Genomic DNA, 16,776 nt, shown 5'->3' on the forward strand with positions numbered 1-16,776 from the left:
GGGGGGGAGGAGGCCAAGGTAATACATTGCTGTCACAACGACTGCAGGTCATACCAGGCAAATGACATGGGCGCCACCTGTAATAGTGTTCTAAAGGAAGAAATGTAAATATAATAAATATATAATATATCTATATGCCCAAGCCAGCTAGGCCCTGGAAGGCAGGCAGTGTAGCCTGTTTGTCTAGGCTAGGGATGTGAAGAAATTCTCAAAATGTTTAATCCGACCAATGCTATCTTGTGAATGAATCTCCATTTCACTGCATGAAAATATACTCTGCTGACTGGCTTGAAAGCCCTCATGAGTTGAGACCGTGAGAGGGAGACCAAAAGAGCGGTAGGGAGGAGAAGAGAATGTGGGAGAACTAGCCTTGTCTTACACAGACTTCAAAAAGCAAGGCCTTATCCAATCTGCTTCGGCTGTGATCCCGTCTGCCTTTCACAAACCACTGTGAGAAGATGGTAAACAAATGTAGAGTTGTTGCTCAATAATCTCACTATTACAGTACCAGTCAAAAGTTTGTACACACCTACTCATTCCAGGGTTTTTAATTTTTACTATTTTCTACATTGTAGAATAATAGTGAAGACATCAAAATAATAAAATATCACATATGGAATCATGTAGTAACCAAAGAAGTGTTAAACAAATCAAAATCTGTTTTATATTTGAGATTCTTTAAATAGCGACCCTTTGCCTTGATGACAGCTTTGCACACTCTTGGCATTCTCTCAACCAGCTTCACCTGGAATGATTTTCCAACAGTCTTGAAGGAGTTCCCACATATGCTGAGCACTTGTTGGCTGCTTTTCCTTCACTCTGCGGTCCACCTCATCCCAAACCATCTCAATTGGGTTGAGGTCGGGTGATTGTGGAGGCCAGGTCCTCTGATGCAGCACTCCATCACTCTCCTCCTTGGTCAACTAGCCCTTACACAGCCTGGAGGTGTGTTGGGTCATTGTCCTGTTGAAAAACAAATGATAGTCCCACTAAGCTCAAACCAGATGGGATGGCGTATTGCTGTTCGTTAGGCCTACTCATCTTGTTAGCTGACAAAAAGTAAATGTGGACAGTTCTTCCAATATCTTCAATATGCGCCTCGGAATTGGGTAAGGACGCGCGCAGTTGCGTCCCCGATGTGCCTGTCTTCACTTGTAGCCCGTGAGAAAGACCCAATCACGTGACAGAGAGCCATGTGCGTGAGAGGTGCTTTGGCATGCAGCCGGGAGAAGGGAATTATTAATAATTATTATATTCAAATCAAATTTTATTGGTCACATACACATATTTAGCAGATGTTATTGCGGGTGTAGCGAAATGCTGGTGTTCCTAGCTCCAACAGTGCAGTAGTATCGAACAATTCAAAACAATACACAAATCTAAAAGTATGGAATTAAGAAATATATAAATATTAGGACAAGCAAATTCAGAGTGGCATTGACTAAATTACAGTAGAATAGAATACAGTATATACAGTTGAAGTCAGAAGTTTACATACACTTAGGTTGGAGTCATTAAAACTTGTGTTTCAACCACTCCACAAATGTCTTGTTAACAAACTATAGTTTTGACAAGTCGGTTGGGCCATTTACTTTGTGCATGACACAAGTAGTTTTTCCAACATTTGTTTACAGACAGATTATTTCACTTATAATTCACTGTATCACAATTCCAGTGGGTCAGAGGTTTACATACACTAAGTTGAATGTGCCTTTTAAACAGCTTGGAAAATTCCAGAAAATGATGTCATGGCTTTAGAAGCTTCTGATGATTAGCTTCTGGTTAATTGACATCATTTGAGTCATTTGGAGGTGTACCTGTGGATGTATTTCAAGGCCTACCTGCAAACCCAGTGCCTATTTGCTTGACATCATGGGAAAATCAAAAGAAACCAGCCAAGACCTCAAAGAAATTGTAGGCATCCACAAGTCTGGTTCATCCCTGGGAGCAATTTCCAAATGCCTGAAGGTAACACGTTCATCTGTACAAACAATAGTACGCAAGTATAAACACCATGGGACCACGCAGCCGTCATACCGCTCAGGAAGGAGACGCATTCTGTCTCCTAGAGATGAACGTACTTTGGTGCGAATAGTGCAAATCAATCCCAGAACAACAGCAAAGGACCTTGTGAAGATGCTGGAGGAAACAGGTACAAAACTATCTATATCCACAGTAAAATGAGTCTTATATCGACATAACCTGAAAGGCCGCTCAGCAAGGAAGAAGCCACTGCTCCAAAACCGCCGTAAAAAAGCCAGACTACGGTTTGCAACTGCACATGGGGACAAAGATCAAACTTTTTGGAGAAATGTCTTCTGGTCTGATTAAACAAAAATAGAACTGTTTGGCCATAATGACCATCGTTATGTTTGGAGGAAAAAGGGGGCTCCTTGCAAGCCGAAGAACACCATCCCAACCGTGAAGCACGGGGGTGGCAGCATCATGCTGTGGGGGTGCTTTGCTGCAGGAGGGACTGGTGTACTTCACAAAATAGATAGCATCATGAGGAAGGAAAATGATGTGGATATATTGAAGCAACATCTCAAGACATCAGTCAGGAAGTTAAAGCTTGGTCGCAAATTGGTCTTCCAAATGGACAATGACCCCGAGCATACTTCCAAAGTTGTGGCAAAATGGCTTAAGGACAACAAAGTCAAGGTATTGGAGTGGCCATCACAAAGCCCTGACCACAATCCTATAGAACATTTGTGGGCAGAACTGAAAAAGCGTGTGCGAGCAAGGAGGCGTACAAACCTGACTCAGTTACACCAGCTCTGTCAGGAGGAATGGGCCAAAATTCACCCAATTTATTGTGGGAAGCTTGTGGAAGGCTACCCGAAACGTTTGACCCAAGTTAAACAATTTAAAAGCAATGCTACCAAATACTAATTGAGTGTATGTAAACTTCTGACCCACTGGGAATGTGATGAAAGAAATCAAAGCTGAAATAAATAATTCTCTCTACAATTATTCTGACTTTTCACATTCTTAAAATAAAGTGGTGATCCTAACTGACCTAAAACAGGGAATTTTTACTAGGATTAAATGTCAGGGATTGTGAAAAACTGAGTTTAAATGTATTTGGCTAAGGTGTATGTAAACATCTGACTTCAACTGTACATATGAGATGAGTAAAGCTGTATGTAGACATTATTAAAGTGACTAGTGTTCCATTATTAAAGTGGCCAGTGATTCCATGTCTATGTACAGTGAGGGGGAAAAAGTATTTGATCCCCTGCTGATTTTGTACATTTGCCCACTGACAAAGACATGATCAGTCTATAATTTTAATGGTAGGTTTATTTGAACAGTGAGAGACAGAATAACAACAAAAAAATCCAGAAAAATGCATGTCAAAAATGTTATAAATTGATATGCATTTTAATGAGGGAAATAAGTATTTGACCCCTCTGCAAAACATGACTTAGTACTTGGTGGCCACCAGGTTTGCACACATCTCAGGAGGGATTTTGTCCCACTCCTCTTTACAGATCTTCTCCAAGTCATTAAGGTTTCGAGGCTGACGTTTGGCAACTCGAACCTTCAGCTCCCTCCACAGATTTTCTATGGCATTAAGGTCTGGAGACTGGCTAGGCCACTCCAGGACCTTAATGTGCTTCTTCTTGAGCCACTCCTTTGTTGCCTTGGCCGTGTGTTTTATACAGGTAACGAGTTCAAACAGGTGCAGTTAATACAGGTAATGAGTGGAGAACAGGAGAGCTTCTTAAAGAAAAACTAACAGGTCTGCGAGAGCCGGAATTGTTACTGGTTGGTAGGTGATCAAATACTTATGTTATGCAATAAAAAGCAAATTAATTACATACAAATCATACAATGTGATTTTCTGGATTTTTGTTTTAGATTCCGTCTCTCACAGTTGAAGTATACCTATGATAAAAATTACAGACATGCTTTGTAAGTAGGAAAACCTGCAAAATACTTGTTCTCCCCACTGTATATGTTGTGAAGTTACATTTACATTTTAGTCATTTAGCAGACACTCTTATCCAGAGCGACTTACAGTTAGTGAAGTCATACAATTTATTTTTTCATACTGGCCCCCCGTGGGAATCGAACCCACAACCCTGGCGTTGCAAATGCCATGCTCCAACTGAGCTACATCCCTGCCGGCCATTCCCTCCCCTACCCTGGACGACGCTGGGCCAATTGTGCACCGCCCTATGGGTCTCCCGGTCGCGGCCGGCTACGACAAAGCCTGGATTCGAACCAGGATCTCTAGTGGCACAGCTAGCAGTGCCTTAGACCACTGCGCCACTCGGGAGTCACAAGTTGTTAGATATTACTTGTTAGATATTACTGCACTGTCGGAGCTAGAAGCACAAGCATTTCGCTACACCCGCTATAACATCTGCTAAACACGTGTATGTGACAAATAAAAATGTATTTTATTTGAGTATGCTATTCTGTTCTTCTGAAATAGACTGCATTTTCTTCATATCATGTTTCTTTAGACCGGTCTAAAATAAAATATGGATTTATTGTGATGGTGTAGGCTATATTACATTGATTTATTAGACATCAGTGGCTTGTAAGCGATGCGTGGAAGCCAGGAGATGCTAAATGTGTTTGTTAATTAACTGTAAATTACCGTGAGACCGGTAGTTATTTGCTTGACAATCACCGGTTGACAGAATTTCATGACCACCACAGCCCTAACCAGAGCAGACCTTTAAACTTCCATACAGACGGCCCATCCCAGCGTGAATAAAGCTGGTTTCTGTTATCACATGATTATACTGCTCTCTCTCCCCCTCGCCCTCTCTCTCCTTCTTTCTCTCCTCCCTCCATCTCTGTTCTTTCTGTCTCTGTCTGTCTCTGCTCTCTCTCCATTTGCCTCTCTCTCCAGGACATGTTGAGTCGCAGGCCTGCCTGCCAGCACACAGACCGCCGAGGTGGTTCTAATTGAGTAATGATGAGTTGGTGCTCTCTCCAAAAACCCAAAGATGACTCCAGGGCCACAGCTCCCCCCCCCCCATCCTTTGCACAAAAACCCAAGCGACTCTGAGCGTGGTAGAGTTATTCTTCTGGAGGAGTATATGGCATTTGATTATCCTGCCACCCACCTCCAAAATATTGGAATACATTTGTTTTGTGGTTTTGTAGTCTATATTTTTTATTTGCCTATTGGATTTGATTTCCCTATTTTATTGGCTGCGGCCCACCCCATCCCCAAGTGCATATTAGTTCCATGCTAGACTGCATGTCTGTGGATTGCCTTCAGGCCTGTTTAATTGAATAATCACTGTACTATGCTGTTTAAAAAGAAGAACTTCTTGATTTTAGTATGACTTGCATAGTCTGTATTTATCGATAGATAATTGATTTCCTTTCTTTTAAGTTATTAAAGAGCAGACAGGTTTTTAACTCTTTCCTTACCAGATACGAGAATACCTATTGGTGGAAAAAAACATTATGACAACTGAGCAATTGCTGCTAGAGACCAACCATGCATGGGTGGGCTTTGCTATTTTTCTGAGGAGTCAATTGAAATGGGGCAAAGTTGGGGCAAAGTTGTTTACATGGCCTATATATTTTATAGTTACTGAAATTAAAAACATACATTAAATAAAAACATTATATTGTGCAGGGGAGGGTCTCCTGAATGGCATTTTGAAATTGCTAAGTCCGCCCCTGTGAAAATCAACGCTCATCACTCCGAAAAATCAGTTTCCATGTTTAACGTGCAACGGATAGAGGGAGAGAACGAGAGAGAGGCAGAATGTGCTGACGCTGCGCTTTCGTCTGAACTCCCCAAATGAATAATCAGCCGCGGTTCAGCCGTGCACTGCCAGGAGCAGGAGGCTGCCAAGCTCTGGCCTCGGGTGCGGTGGGCCCGAAAAGGAGGCCCTGGCAGCCGGCCACAGGGCTTTTGCTTGTTCAGGATTTCTTATTAAATCCTTTTATTGTGCTCCACTCACGCAAAGGGCCAAGGCGAAACAAGCGCAGAGAAATGACTGGAGGGGTGGAAAAAGGAGAGCGAGGAGAGAGAAGGGAAATGGGATCTCTTTTGTTTCTCTCTTTTGCCAGTCGCTCCCTCGCTCTCTGTTGCCCCTCACTCTCTCGCCCTCTCTCTGTGTCTCCCTCTATCTCTCACTCTCTTTCTCTCTCTCCCTCTATGACTGAAAATATGTTTGATTTACTGTATGGGATAGTTGTGGTGAGGTGAAAAGTTTTTGTCCCTCAACAGGCCGGCTGGCTCTGGTTGTGTGTCGTCTATCTGTTCACTAAGCCCCTTTCCTTTCTGAATGGTACATTCCTTCTCTAGGATTATTTCTATTTTTGAACAATGTAAATGTAATGTATAGGGACTCAGTCTCTGGAGTCTAGACAATAGTGTTTTTGGCTGCCTCCAACTGCTGTTTATGGGATATGTGGTCTTCCTTGAGCAAATATCAAATGAAAAGCACATGCATTCACATTTTAAAGGACAAGTGATAGTCTGGTTGTGCAGCTCTCTGTCAATGGAGGCCTTCTGGAGTCCCATTTTTAAAGTCTTGCCAGAAAATATAACCATGGTTTGTGTTGTTTCAGCTGTTTCTCTTCTGGATTTGACCGAGCAGTTCACGCCGCCAGAAACTGCTCCCCCTACCCTGGTGAACCTAGTGGAGGCCATTGAGAAGAAAGGTACGCACTCACACACAACACAATGCAATGCAATGCAATGCAACGCAAACATAAACATACATACACAGTAAATATACAGGGGTAAACTAGTAGTCGCCATTCAGAGGAGAGGTACAATGGTAATGCATGACATTACTCCGGTATTATTCCATTATTCCATTAGTCCAAAACCTGTCTCATACCTCCACAGACTGCACTATACAGCTACACTGTAGTGTTTATTTGTCCCTGATAGTTTGATTTATTCTCACCTGTGTGCTCATGGTGTCATGGAGTGATGCATTACCAACTAGACTCGGGAGGAGGTCTTCATTCACAGTTTCAGCGCGCATAGGGGAGAGCCGGGACAAAAGTAACGCGGGGCGAATTAGCACGCCCATTTTCTCAGATGATACAGAAGCTAGAATGATGTAGTGAAGTCAGCACGTTCCTAATGCGGAGTACGAGCTCCCTGTAAAAAAACAGCCCAGTGCCGACCATGTTTTGCCAAGTTATCTACAGAACATGTTTTTTAGCGATGTACAGTACCAGTCAAAAGTATGGACACCCCGACTCATTCCAGGGTTTTTCTTTATTTTTACTATTTCCTACATTGTAGAATAATAGTGAAGACATCAAAACTATGAAATAACACATATGGAATCATGTAGTAACCAAAAAAGTGTTAAAGAAATCAAAATAAATTTGAGATTCTTCAAATAGCCACCCTTTGCCTTGATGACAGCTTTGCACACTCTTGGCATTCTCTCAACCAGCTTCACCTGGAATGCTTTTCCAACAGTCTTGAAGGAGTTCCCACATATGCTGAGCACTTGTTGGCTGCTATTCCTTCACTCTGCGGTCTGACTCATCCCAAACCATCTCAATTGGGTTGAGGTCGGGTGCTTGTGGAGGCCAGGTCATCTGATGCAGCACTCCATCACTCTCCTTCTTGGTAAAATAGCCCTTACACAGCCTGGAGGTGTGTTGGGTCATTGTCCTGTTGAAAAACAAATGATAATCCCACTAACCCAAACCAGATGGGATGGTGTATTGCTGCAGAATGCTGTGGTAGCCATGCTGGTTAAGTGTGCCTTGAATTCTAAATAAATCAGAGTGTCACCAGCAAAGCACCATCACCCCACCTCCTCCATGCTTTACGGTGGGAAATACACATGCAGAGATCATCCGTTCACCTACACCGCGTCTCACAAAGCCACGGCGGTTGGAACCAAAAATCTCAAATTTGGACTCCAGACCAAAGGACACATTTCCAGCGGTCTAATGTCCATTGATCGTGTTTCTTGGCCCAAGCAGGTCTCTTCTTCTTATTGGTGTCCTTTAGTAGTGGTTTCTTTGCAGTAATTAGACCATGAAGGCCTGATTCTCACACAGTCCCCTCTGAACAGTTGATGTTGAGATGTGTCTGTTACATTTATTTGGGCTGCAATTTCTGAGGCTGGTAACTCTAATGAACTTATCCTCTGCAGCGGAGGTAACTCTGGGTCTTCCCTTCCTGTGGTGGTCCTCATGAGAGCCAGTTTCATCATAGCGCTTGATGTTTTTTGCTGCTGCACTTGAAGAAACTTTCAAAGTTCTTGAAATTGTCCATATTGACTGACCTTCATGTCTTAAAGTAATGATGGACTGTTGTTTCTCTTTGCTTATTTGAGCTGTTCTTGCCATAATATGGACTTGGTCTTTTACCAAATAGGGCGATCTTCGGTATAGCCCCCTCAAGTATCATGCTAGCTAGTCTTGGGTCTTAGACTGGGAGAGTTACTTGAGAGACGGGTGGGACGAAAGTAACAGAATGTTAACTGAGGGACCTGGAATAAAATTAAATAAACGTTTAAGCACAGGCCGTTGTCTCCTCTAGTTCATATTGCTTTAAAAAAAAGGATAGCACAATATCAACAAATGACTGAATGTTTGAAAATGATATGACATTATTAGAATTATGCTGTAATCAATTGACTTGATCGATCAGCTTCTCACATAAGCTTTTATCGACAGGTTAGTGGTTAAAAATATATATATTTGTGATTCGGGGGGTCAATTACCATGTGTCAAGCCATGGAAATGTGATAAGCATGATGAGTTTGCCATTTGTGAAGAGAATAATTTTTTTTATTCTATCAAGGCACGAGGAGTGTGAATGACAATGACAGCTGGAGCTCACCAGAATATTCATTTGAAAATGGTGAAAAACATCTACTACATTCCCATTTAAAGGGATACTTTGGGATTTTGGCAATGAGGCCCTTTATCTACAGTACTTCCCCAGAGTCAGATGAACTTGTGGATACCATTTTTATTTGTCTGTGCCCAGTATGAAGGAAGGTAGAGTTTCACGTATCTACTCGACTTCGTCATTGTGCTAATGCTAGTTAGCATTGGCTCGCGAAGCTACCTCTAAATTACAGTTCTAATGGTGGAGGACAATTTGTCATAAAATATGGTATCGCTAACTCCATAGATCTGAGTAATTAGGAAAAAAACGTGTGTTACTTTCGTCCCGGTTTTCCCCTACATACACACACAGACTCACACATACAGACACACACAGAGAAGTGCGCACACACACACATAACAGTACACACACAGCCATGCACAGGCACAAAGGCGGGGCACACACACCTTTCGTCCCACTCTACCCACAATACCACTAAATTGTATGAAGTACAGTATACACGTGTCAATTTAACATTTTGGGCCGCTCTACGACATGCCCATTACACATGTTCATTTCATGTACATCGCACGTTCAATAATGCCACTCCTTCGAGGAAACATTCACAAACATTTGTGAGAATAGGTTGTCTCATTGCCAATGGCCTCTCAGACTCTTCAGTCGTCTAGACTGAAGCTGGGTGATTCTCATGGAACCAACTGAAACTATGTCTGTGATGAATTCAGCTATATAGCCTCTATAAAAACGTAAATAATTTACTATCGTGTTAATGCTCACTATGCTTGGTTTCTGGCTCTTAAATCTTATTTTTGTGTTTTTTTATTAAAACATTTACTCTCTCATTACTGTAATGTACATTTTGTAGGACTTTACATGCATTTAATTTATAAAAATAACTAACATATTTAATTAAAACCAATGAAATATTGTTTAAAGTGATACATATTCAAAGACCGTTATCATTTCTGGGCACATTACAAATTAGTCATATTTTAGACAAAAAAACGATCACGTGTTTCTCATTACCGTAGCATTTCTTAAAGTTCCTTTACAAAATACAGTGTTTTTTAATTAGAAAAATTTGACCCATAATGCATTACTAAGAAGAGAAGATCAAAGATGGCCACAAGGTAAGCTAGTCTTTTCTCTTTTATTATGTTTAAATCTGATAATTGTCCTCGTACACCCCATTTACTCATTTTAGAATGTCATTACCGTAACTGTGTAATACTTGATGTTTGTGCAAAAACATTGATTAAACTATTTATAGTATAATAGATTAGAAAGATCATTAATTTATGATGTAAATGATTTTGCTGAGTCATAGAGGCTTCTGCCATTGTTAGCTAAATTTGCTAAGGGCTTCTCATGACCATAATGACCAATTCTCATTACCATGCCATATGGTTGTCTGTTACGGTAATTAGAAGTTCAGTTACGGTAATGATAAACTGTTTCTGATGCATGTACAATGTAACTACATCACACTACAGTGGGGAGAACAAGTATTTGATACACTGCCGATTTTGCAGGTTTTCCTATTTACAAAGCATGTAGAGGTCTGTCATTTTTATCATAGGTACACATCAACTGTGAGAGACGGAATCTAAAAAATCCAGAAAATCACATTGTATGATTTTATGATTGTATGATTTTTGAGTAATTAATTTGCATTTTATTGCATGACATAAGTATTTGATACATCAGAAAAGCAGAACTTAATATTTGGTACAGAAACCTTTGTTTGCAATTACAGAGATCATACGTTTCCTGTAGGTCTTGACTAGGTTTGCACACACTGCAGCAGGGATTTTGGCCCACTCCTCCATACAGACCTTCTCCAGATCCTTCTGGTTTCAGGGCTGTTGCTGGGCAATACGGACTTTCAGCTCCCTCCAAAGATGTTCTATTGGGTTCAGGTCTGGAGACTGGCTATGCCACTCCAGGACCTTGAGATGCTTCTGGAGCCACTCCTTAGTTGCCCTGGCTGTGTGTTTCGGGTCGTTGTCATGCTGGAAGACCCAGCCACGACCCATCTTCAATGTTCTTACTGAGGGAAGGAGGTTGTTGGCCAAGATCTCGCGATACATGGCCCCATCCATCCTCCCCTCAATACGGTGCAGTCGTCCTGTCCCCTTTGCAGAAAAGCATCCCCAAAGAATTATGTTTCCACCTCCATGCTTCACGGTTGGGATGGTGTTCTTGGGGTTGTACTCATCCTTCTTCTTCCTCCAAACACGGCAAGTGGAGTTTAGACCAAAAAGCTCTATTTTTGTCTCATCAGACCACATGACCTTCTCCCATTCCTCCTCTGGATCATCCAGATGGTCATTGGCAAACTTCAGACGGGCCTGGACATGTGCTGGCTTGAGCAGGAGGACCTTGTGTGCGCTGCAGGATTTTAATCCATGACGGCATAGTGTGTTACTAATGGTTTTCTTTGAGACTGTGGTCCCAGCTCTCTTCAGGTCATTGACCAGGTCCTGCCGTGTAGTTCTGGGCTGATCCCTCACCTTCCTCATGATCATTGATGCCCCAAGAGGTGAGATTTTGCATGGAGCCCCAGACCGAGGGTGATTGACAGTCATCTTGAACTTCTTCCATTTTCTAATATTTGCGCCAACAGTTGTTGCCTTCTCACCAAGCTGCTTGCCTATTGTCCTGTAGCCCATCCCAGCCTTGTGCAGGTCTACAATTTTATCCCTGATGTCCTTACACAGCTCTCTGGTCTTGGCCATTGTGGAGAGGTTGGAGTCTGTTTGATTGAGTGTGTGGACAGGTGTCTTTTATACAGGTAACGAGTTCAAACAGGTGCAGTTAATACAGGTAATGAGTGGAGAACAGGAGGGCTTCTTAAAGAAAAACTAACAGGTCTGTGAGAGCCGGAATTCTTACTGGTTGGTAGGTGATCAAATACTTATGTCATGCAATAAAATGCAAATTAATGACTTAAAAATCATACAATGTGATTTTCTGGATTTTTGTTTTAGATTCCGTCTCTCACAGTTGAAGTGTACCTATGATAAAAATTACAGACCTCTACATGCTTTGTAAGTAGGAAAACCTGCAAAATCGGCAGTGTATCAAAAACTTGTTCTCCCCACTGTATGTGCGCAACATATACACTGCTAACCAAACAACAGTGCTAGGTGCATGCACACTTGAATTAAAGGCTAAATACACTCATATTTTTTTGAATAAAAAATATTTAGATCAAAAATGGTGTCCTGATGTGGTTTAAGCAATGTTAGCATATCCAATTTGGTTGTTTTTCTATAAAAAACGTTTTTTTTTTTGTTTTTTTGAGCGAAAACCTGGAAAACAAATCTGAACAACCACCACCAGCTTTTCTAGGTCCTTTTTTGACGCACCTGACCAGACAACTGGGCAATAGTCAAGATAGGACAAAACCAAAGCTTGCAGGACTTGTTTGGTTGCATCTGTTATAAAATAATGACCCTTTCACGTCCCACCACTGCAAAAAAATTATAGGGAAACACTGAGTTACCATTTTATAATTTAACATTACACTTAAAAATCTAAAGTTTGTCTGTTTTCAGAAATCAAAAGTGGTCTTCTGTCAACAAATGTCCCCATCCTAGACCATCTGTGATTTTGTAGATCCAGCTCGGGTGTATGCAAACAATCCAAAATGAATGGAAAATATAAGGACCAAATAATTTCCAGATTTGTTGTGTTCATCTTTTCCACTAAAGACAAAGGTCCTTAGTGTTATATCAGATTTTAAACTGTCATGGTCAAAGCATATTTATTCTGTTGTAAAGATGGGGAGAGATTTGTCTGTGATGAAGAGATGTTTTGCTTTTATAACATTTAGATGCAGCCAAACAAGTCCTGCAAGCTTTGGTTTTGTCCCATCTTGACTATTGCCCAGTTGTATGGTCCGGTGCATCAAAAAATGACCTAGAAAAGCTGCAGCTGGCCCAGAACAGAGCAGCATGTCTGGCCCTCAAATGTTCTTGGAGGGCCAATGTCAATAACATGCAGGTCAGACTCTCCTGGTTCAGAGTGGAGGAGAGATTGACTGCATCACTGTGTTTAAGGCTCCTGAGTGGCGCAGTGGTCTAAGGCACTGCATCGCAGTGCTAACTGTGCCACTAGAGATCCTGGTTCAAATCCAGGCTCTGTCGCAGCCGGCCGCGACCGGGAGACTCATGGGCGGCGCACAATTGGCCCAGCGTCGTCCAGGGTAGGGGAGGGAATGGCCGGCAGGGATGTAGCTCAGTTGATAGAGCATGGCGTTTGCAACGCCAGGGTTGTGGGTTCGATTCCCATGGGGGGCCAGTATAAAAAAAAATGTATTCACTAACTGTAAGTCGCTCTGGATAAGAGCGTCTGCTAAATGACTAAAATGTAAAATGTTTAAGAGAGAGTATTGACATGCTGAAAGTACCGAATTGTCTGTACAGCCAGTTAAGACACAGCTCAAAACCTATACACCCCCCACAAGACACGCAATCAGGGGTCTCTTCACAGTCCCCAAGTCCAGAACAGAGGCTGGGAGACTCACAGTACTGTTTAGAGAAATGACTACATTTAATTATCTTCCACCTCAGGTAACTCAGGCAAGCAATAAAATCAGTTTTAAAAAAACAGATAAAACAAAACCCCAAGGAAAAATGCGGACACACACACACTCTCTAAAACACACTTTCTACACACACACATTATTCTTAGTTTTATTAATGTCTATTTTTCTTAAGTTTCTTTTTCTTATTACTTAAAAAAAATGGTCGTATTGTTCTTTAGCCGTAGTGTTCTTAGTTAAAATGTGTGTTGCTGTTCCTGTCAATTAGTGTACTGTATTTTGTCATGTTCTATGTTTTGTGTGGACCCCAGGAAGAATAGCTGCTGCTTCTTGAACAGCTAATGGAGATCTGAACAAAAAAGAAAGCAAACATTTGGAGTTGAGGCATATAGCATGATGTTCTAATTGCTGCCAAGTGATGTGTACTCTTCTTGACATTACATTTACACTTGAGGTCTTAACACATCTGACCAACCTTGGTATAAACTGTGTTAAAGGGACATTACATTTACATTTACATTTTAGTCATTTAGTAGACGCTCTTATCCAGAGCGACTTACAGTGAGTGAGTGCATACATTTTCCATACTGGCCCCCCGTGGGAATCGAACCCACAACCCTGGCGTTGCAAGCGCCATGCTCTACCAACTGAGCTACAGGAGGCCCTATTACACTCAAAAATTCAAAGATGAATTGTCATGATGAATACAAGATGATGCCGAACAATTTTCCCTTTAATCTTTTTTGGCACTGAGCAAATTTCAGGTCTGCTGAGCACAAACTTGAACATTGAAAATTCTGTGCAACTTCCAGTGCGCATTTACTGTGAACACTGAGGTTGTACCCGCTTTAAGTTACAGTTTTAACAGTGGCCATGTAGACTACTGTGGCTATTTGATCATAATGTAGGCCTACCAGAGTGGCCTACCATTAAAAAACAATGGAGAAAATGCATCCCATAACATTTTAACATGGAAATAGCTGTTCTATCATTCAGCCTAAGGTAGCATCCAATGTGTGGTGTTCAATGTAGGCCTACATTCCATGAGACATGCAGGGCTTGACATTAACCTGTTTATCCACTTGCCCTTCAGACAAGGTGACTGAAAATGTTGTGTTTAATGCAAGAAACCACTTTACAAAATAAAATGCATTATTATTCCCATACCATTTATTATACAGAATCAGACAAATTATGCTACGCTCTGTCTATTGGCTACTTAGCTTATTAAAAAAAGCTCTTTACCAGACTCGCTTTTCAAAGATGTCTAGAAATGTATACGTTTTGTGCTCTTGTAGGAAGCAATCACTCCCCTATTGCTGACTACAAATGATCTATAACTGGGCTAATAACTCACTAACTAGCAAAGGATATGAACAAAATGTGCACACGTGGCTACATGCAGCTCTCGCTTTGATCTCAAAACAAGCGCATCTACTCACGACCACTTATGCTGTAAACACAGTCCAGTTCAAAGTAAATGGCACAGATCCATACAGTGAGGGGGGAAAAAGTATTTGATCCCCTGCTGATTTTGTACGTTTGCCCACTGACAAAGAAATGATCAGTCTAGAATTTTAATGGTAGGTTTATTTGAATGGTGAGAGACAGAATAACGACAAAAGAATCCAGAAAAACACATGTCAAAAATGTTATAAATTGATTTGCATTTTAATGAGGGAAATAAGTATTTGACCCCCTCTCAATCAGAAAGATTTCTGGCTCCCAGGTGTCTGTTATACAGGTAACAAGCTGAGATTAGGAGCACACTCTTAAAGGGAGTGCTCCTAATCTCAGCTTGTTACCTGTATAAAAGACACCTGTCCACAGAAGCAATCAATCAATCACATTCCAAACTCTCCACCATGGCCAAGACCAAAGAGCTCTCCAAGGATGTCAGGGACAAGATTGTAGACCTACACAAGGCTGGAATGGGCTACAAGACCATCGCCAAGCAGCTTGGTGAGAAGGTGACAACAGTTGCAAAAATGTATGCACGCATGACTGTAAGTCGCTTTGGATAAAAGCGTCTGCTAAATGGCTTATTATTATTATTATTATTATTAAATGGAAGAAACACAAAAGAACTGTCAATCTCCCTCGGCCTGGGGCTCCATGCAAGATCTCACCTCGTGGAGTTGCAATGATCATGAGAATGGTGAGGAATCAGCCCAGAACTACACGGGAGGATCTTGTCAATGATCTCAAGGCAGCTGGGACCATAGTCACCAAGAAAACAATTGGTAACACACTACGCCGTGAAGGACTGACATCCTGCAGTGCCCACAAGGTCCCCCTGCTCAAGAAAGCACATATACATGCCCGTTTGAAGTTTGCCAATGAACATCTGAATGATTCAGAGGAGAACTGGGTGAAAGTGTTGTGGTCAGATGATACCAAAATCGAGCTCTTTGGCATCAACTCAACTCGCCGTGTTTGGAGGAGGAGGAATGCTGCCTATGACCCCAAGAACACCATCCCCACCGTCAAACATGGAGGTGGAAACATTATGCTTTGTGGGTGTTTTTCTGCTAAGGGGACAGGACAACTTCACCGCATCAAAGGGACGATGGACGGGGCCATGTACCGTCAAATTTGGGTGAGAACCTCTTTCCCTCAGCCAGGGCATTGAAAATGGGTTGTGGATGGGTATTCCAGCATGGCAATGACCCAAAACACACGGCCAAGGCAACAAAGGAGTGGCTCAAGAAGAAGCACATTAAGGTCCTGGAGTGGCCTAGCCAGTCTCCAGACCTTAATCGCATAGAAAATCTGTGGAGGGAGCTGAAGGTTCGAGTTGCCAAACGTCAGCCTCGAAACCTTAATGACTTGGAGAAGATCTGCAAAGAGGAGTGGGACAAAATCCCTCCTAAGATGTGTGCAAACCTGGTGGCCAAATACAAGAAACGTCTGACCTCTGTGATTGCCAACAAGGGTTTTGCCACCAAGTACTAAGTCATGTTTTGCAGAGGGGTCAAATACTTATTTCCCTCATTAAAATGCAAATCAATTTATAACATTTATGACATGCGTTTTTCTGGATTTTGTTGTTGTTATTCTGTCTCTCACGGTTCAAATAAACCTACCATTAAAATTATAGACTGATCATTTATTTGTCAGTGGCCAAATGAACAAAATCAGCAGGGGATCAAATACTTTTTTCCCTCACTGTATATGGCAATGGTCTATTTGCATATAGGCCTACTGCAGCTCTGATTTGTTTATGCCGCACCGGTCTGTGTGGCGTACGGGCTGAGTAGTGCTTGTCAATGCAATAGAATCCTACTCCGATGCATTCTGCCTACAACAAAGTTTTCATAGTTTGTTTTGTTTCGGTATGTTGCATTGAAAGGGGCTAATATTGCATTGATTCTATCACATTTGCCACAGTAAAGAGAAACATTGA

General features: G+C 41.8%; 1 protein-coding gene across 2 annotated transcripts in view; it reads left to right on the forward strand.

The window, feature by feature from the left end:
* The window catches only part of LOC121580765 (phosphatidylinositol 3-kinase regulatory subunit gamma-like), a 53,217-nt gene that overhangs the window by 12,838 nt on the left and 23,603 nt on the right, over positions 1–16,776 (forward strand). For both annotated transcript variants that reach the window (XM_045224682.1, XM_045224683.1), the window contains exon 3: positions 6,556–6,648. In XM_045224682.1, coding sequence (XP_045080617.1) covers positions 6,556–6,648 — 93 coding nt within the window. The remainder of the gene's footprint in view (positions 1–6,555; positions 6,649–16,776) is intronic.

Source organism: Coregonus clupeaformis, chromosome 14 (assembly GCF_020615455.1).
Source record: "Coregonus clupeaformis isolate EN_2021a chromosome 14, ASM2061545v1, whole genome shotgun sequence".
In the NCBI taxonomy this organism is placed as follows: Eukaryota; Metazoa; Chordata; class Actinopteri; order Salmoniformes; family Salmonidae; genus Coregonus; species Coregonus clupeaformis.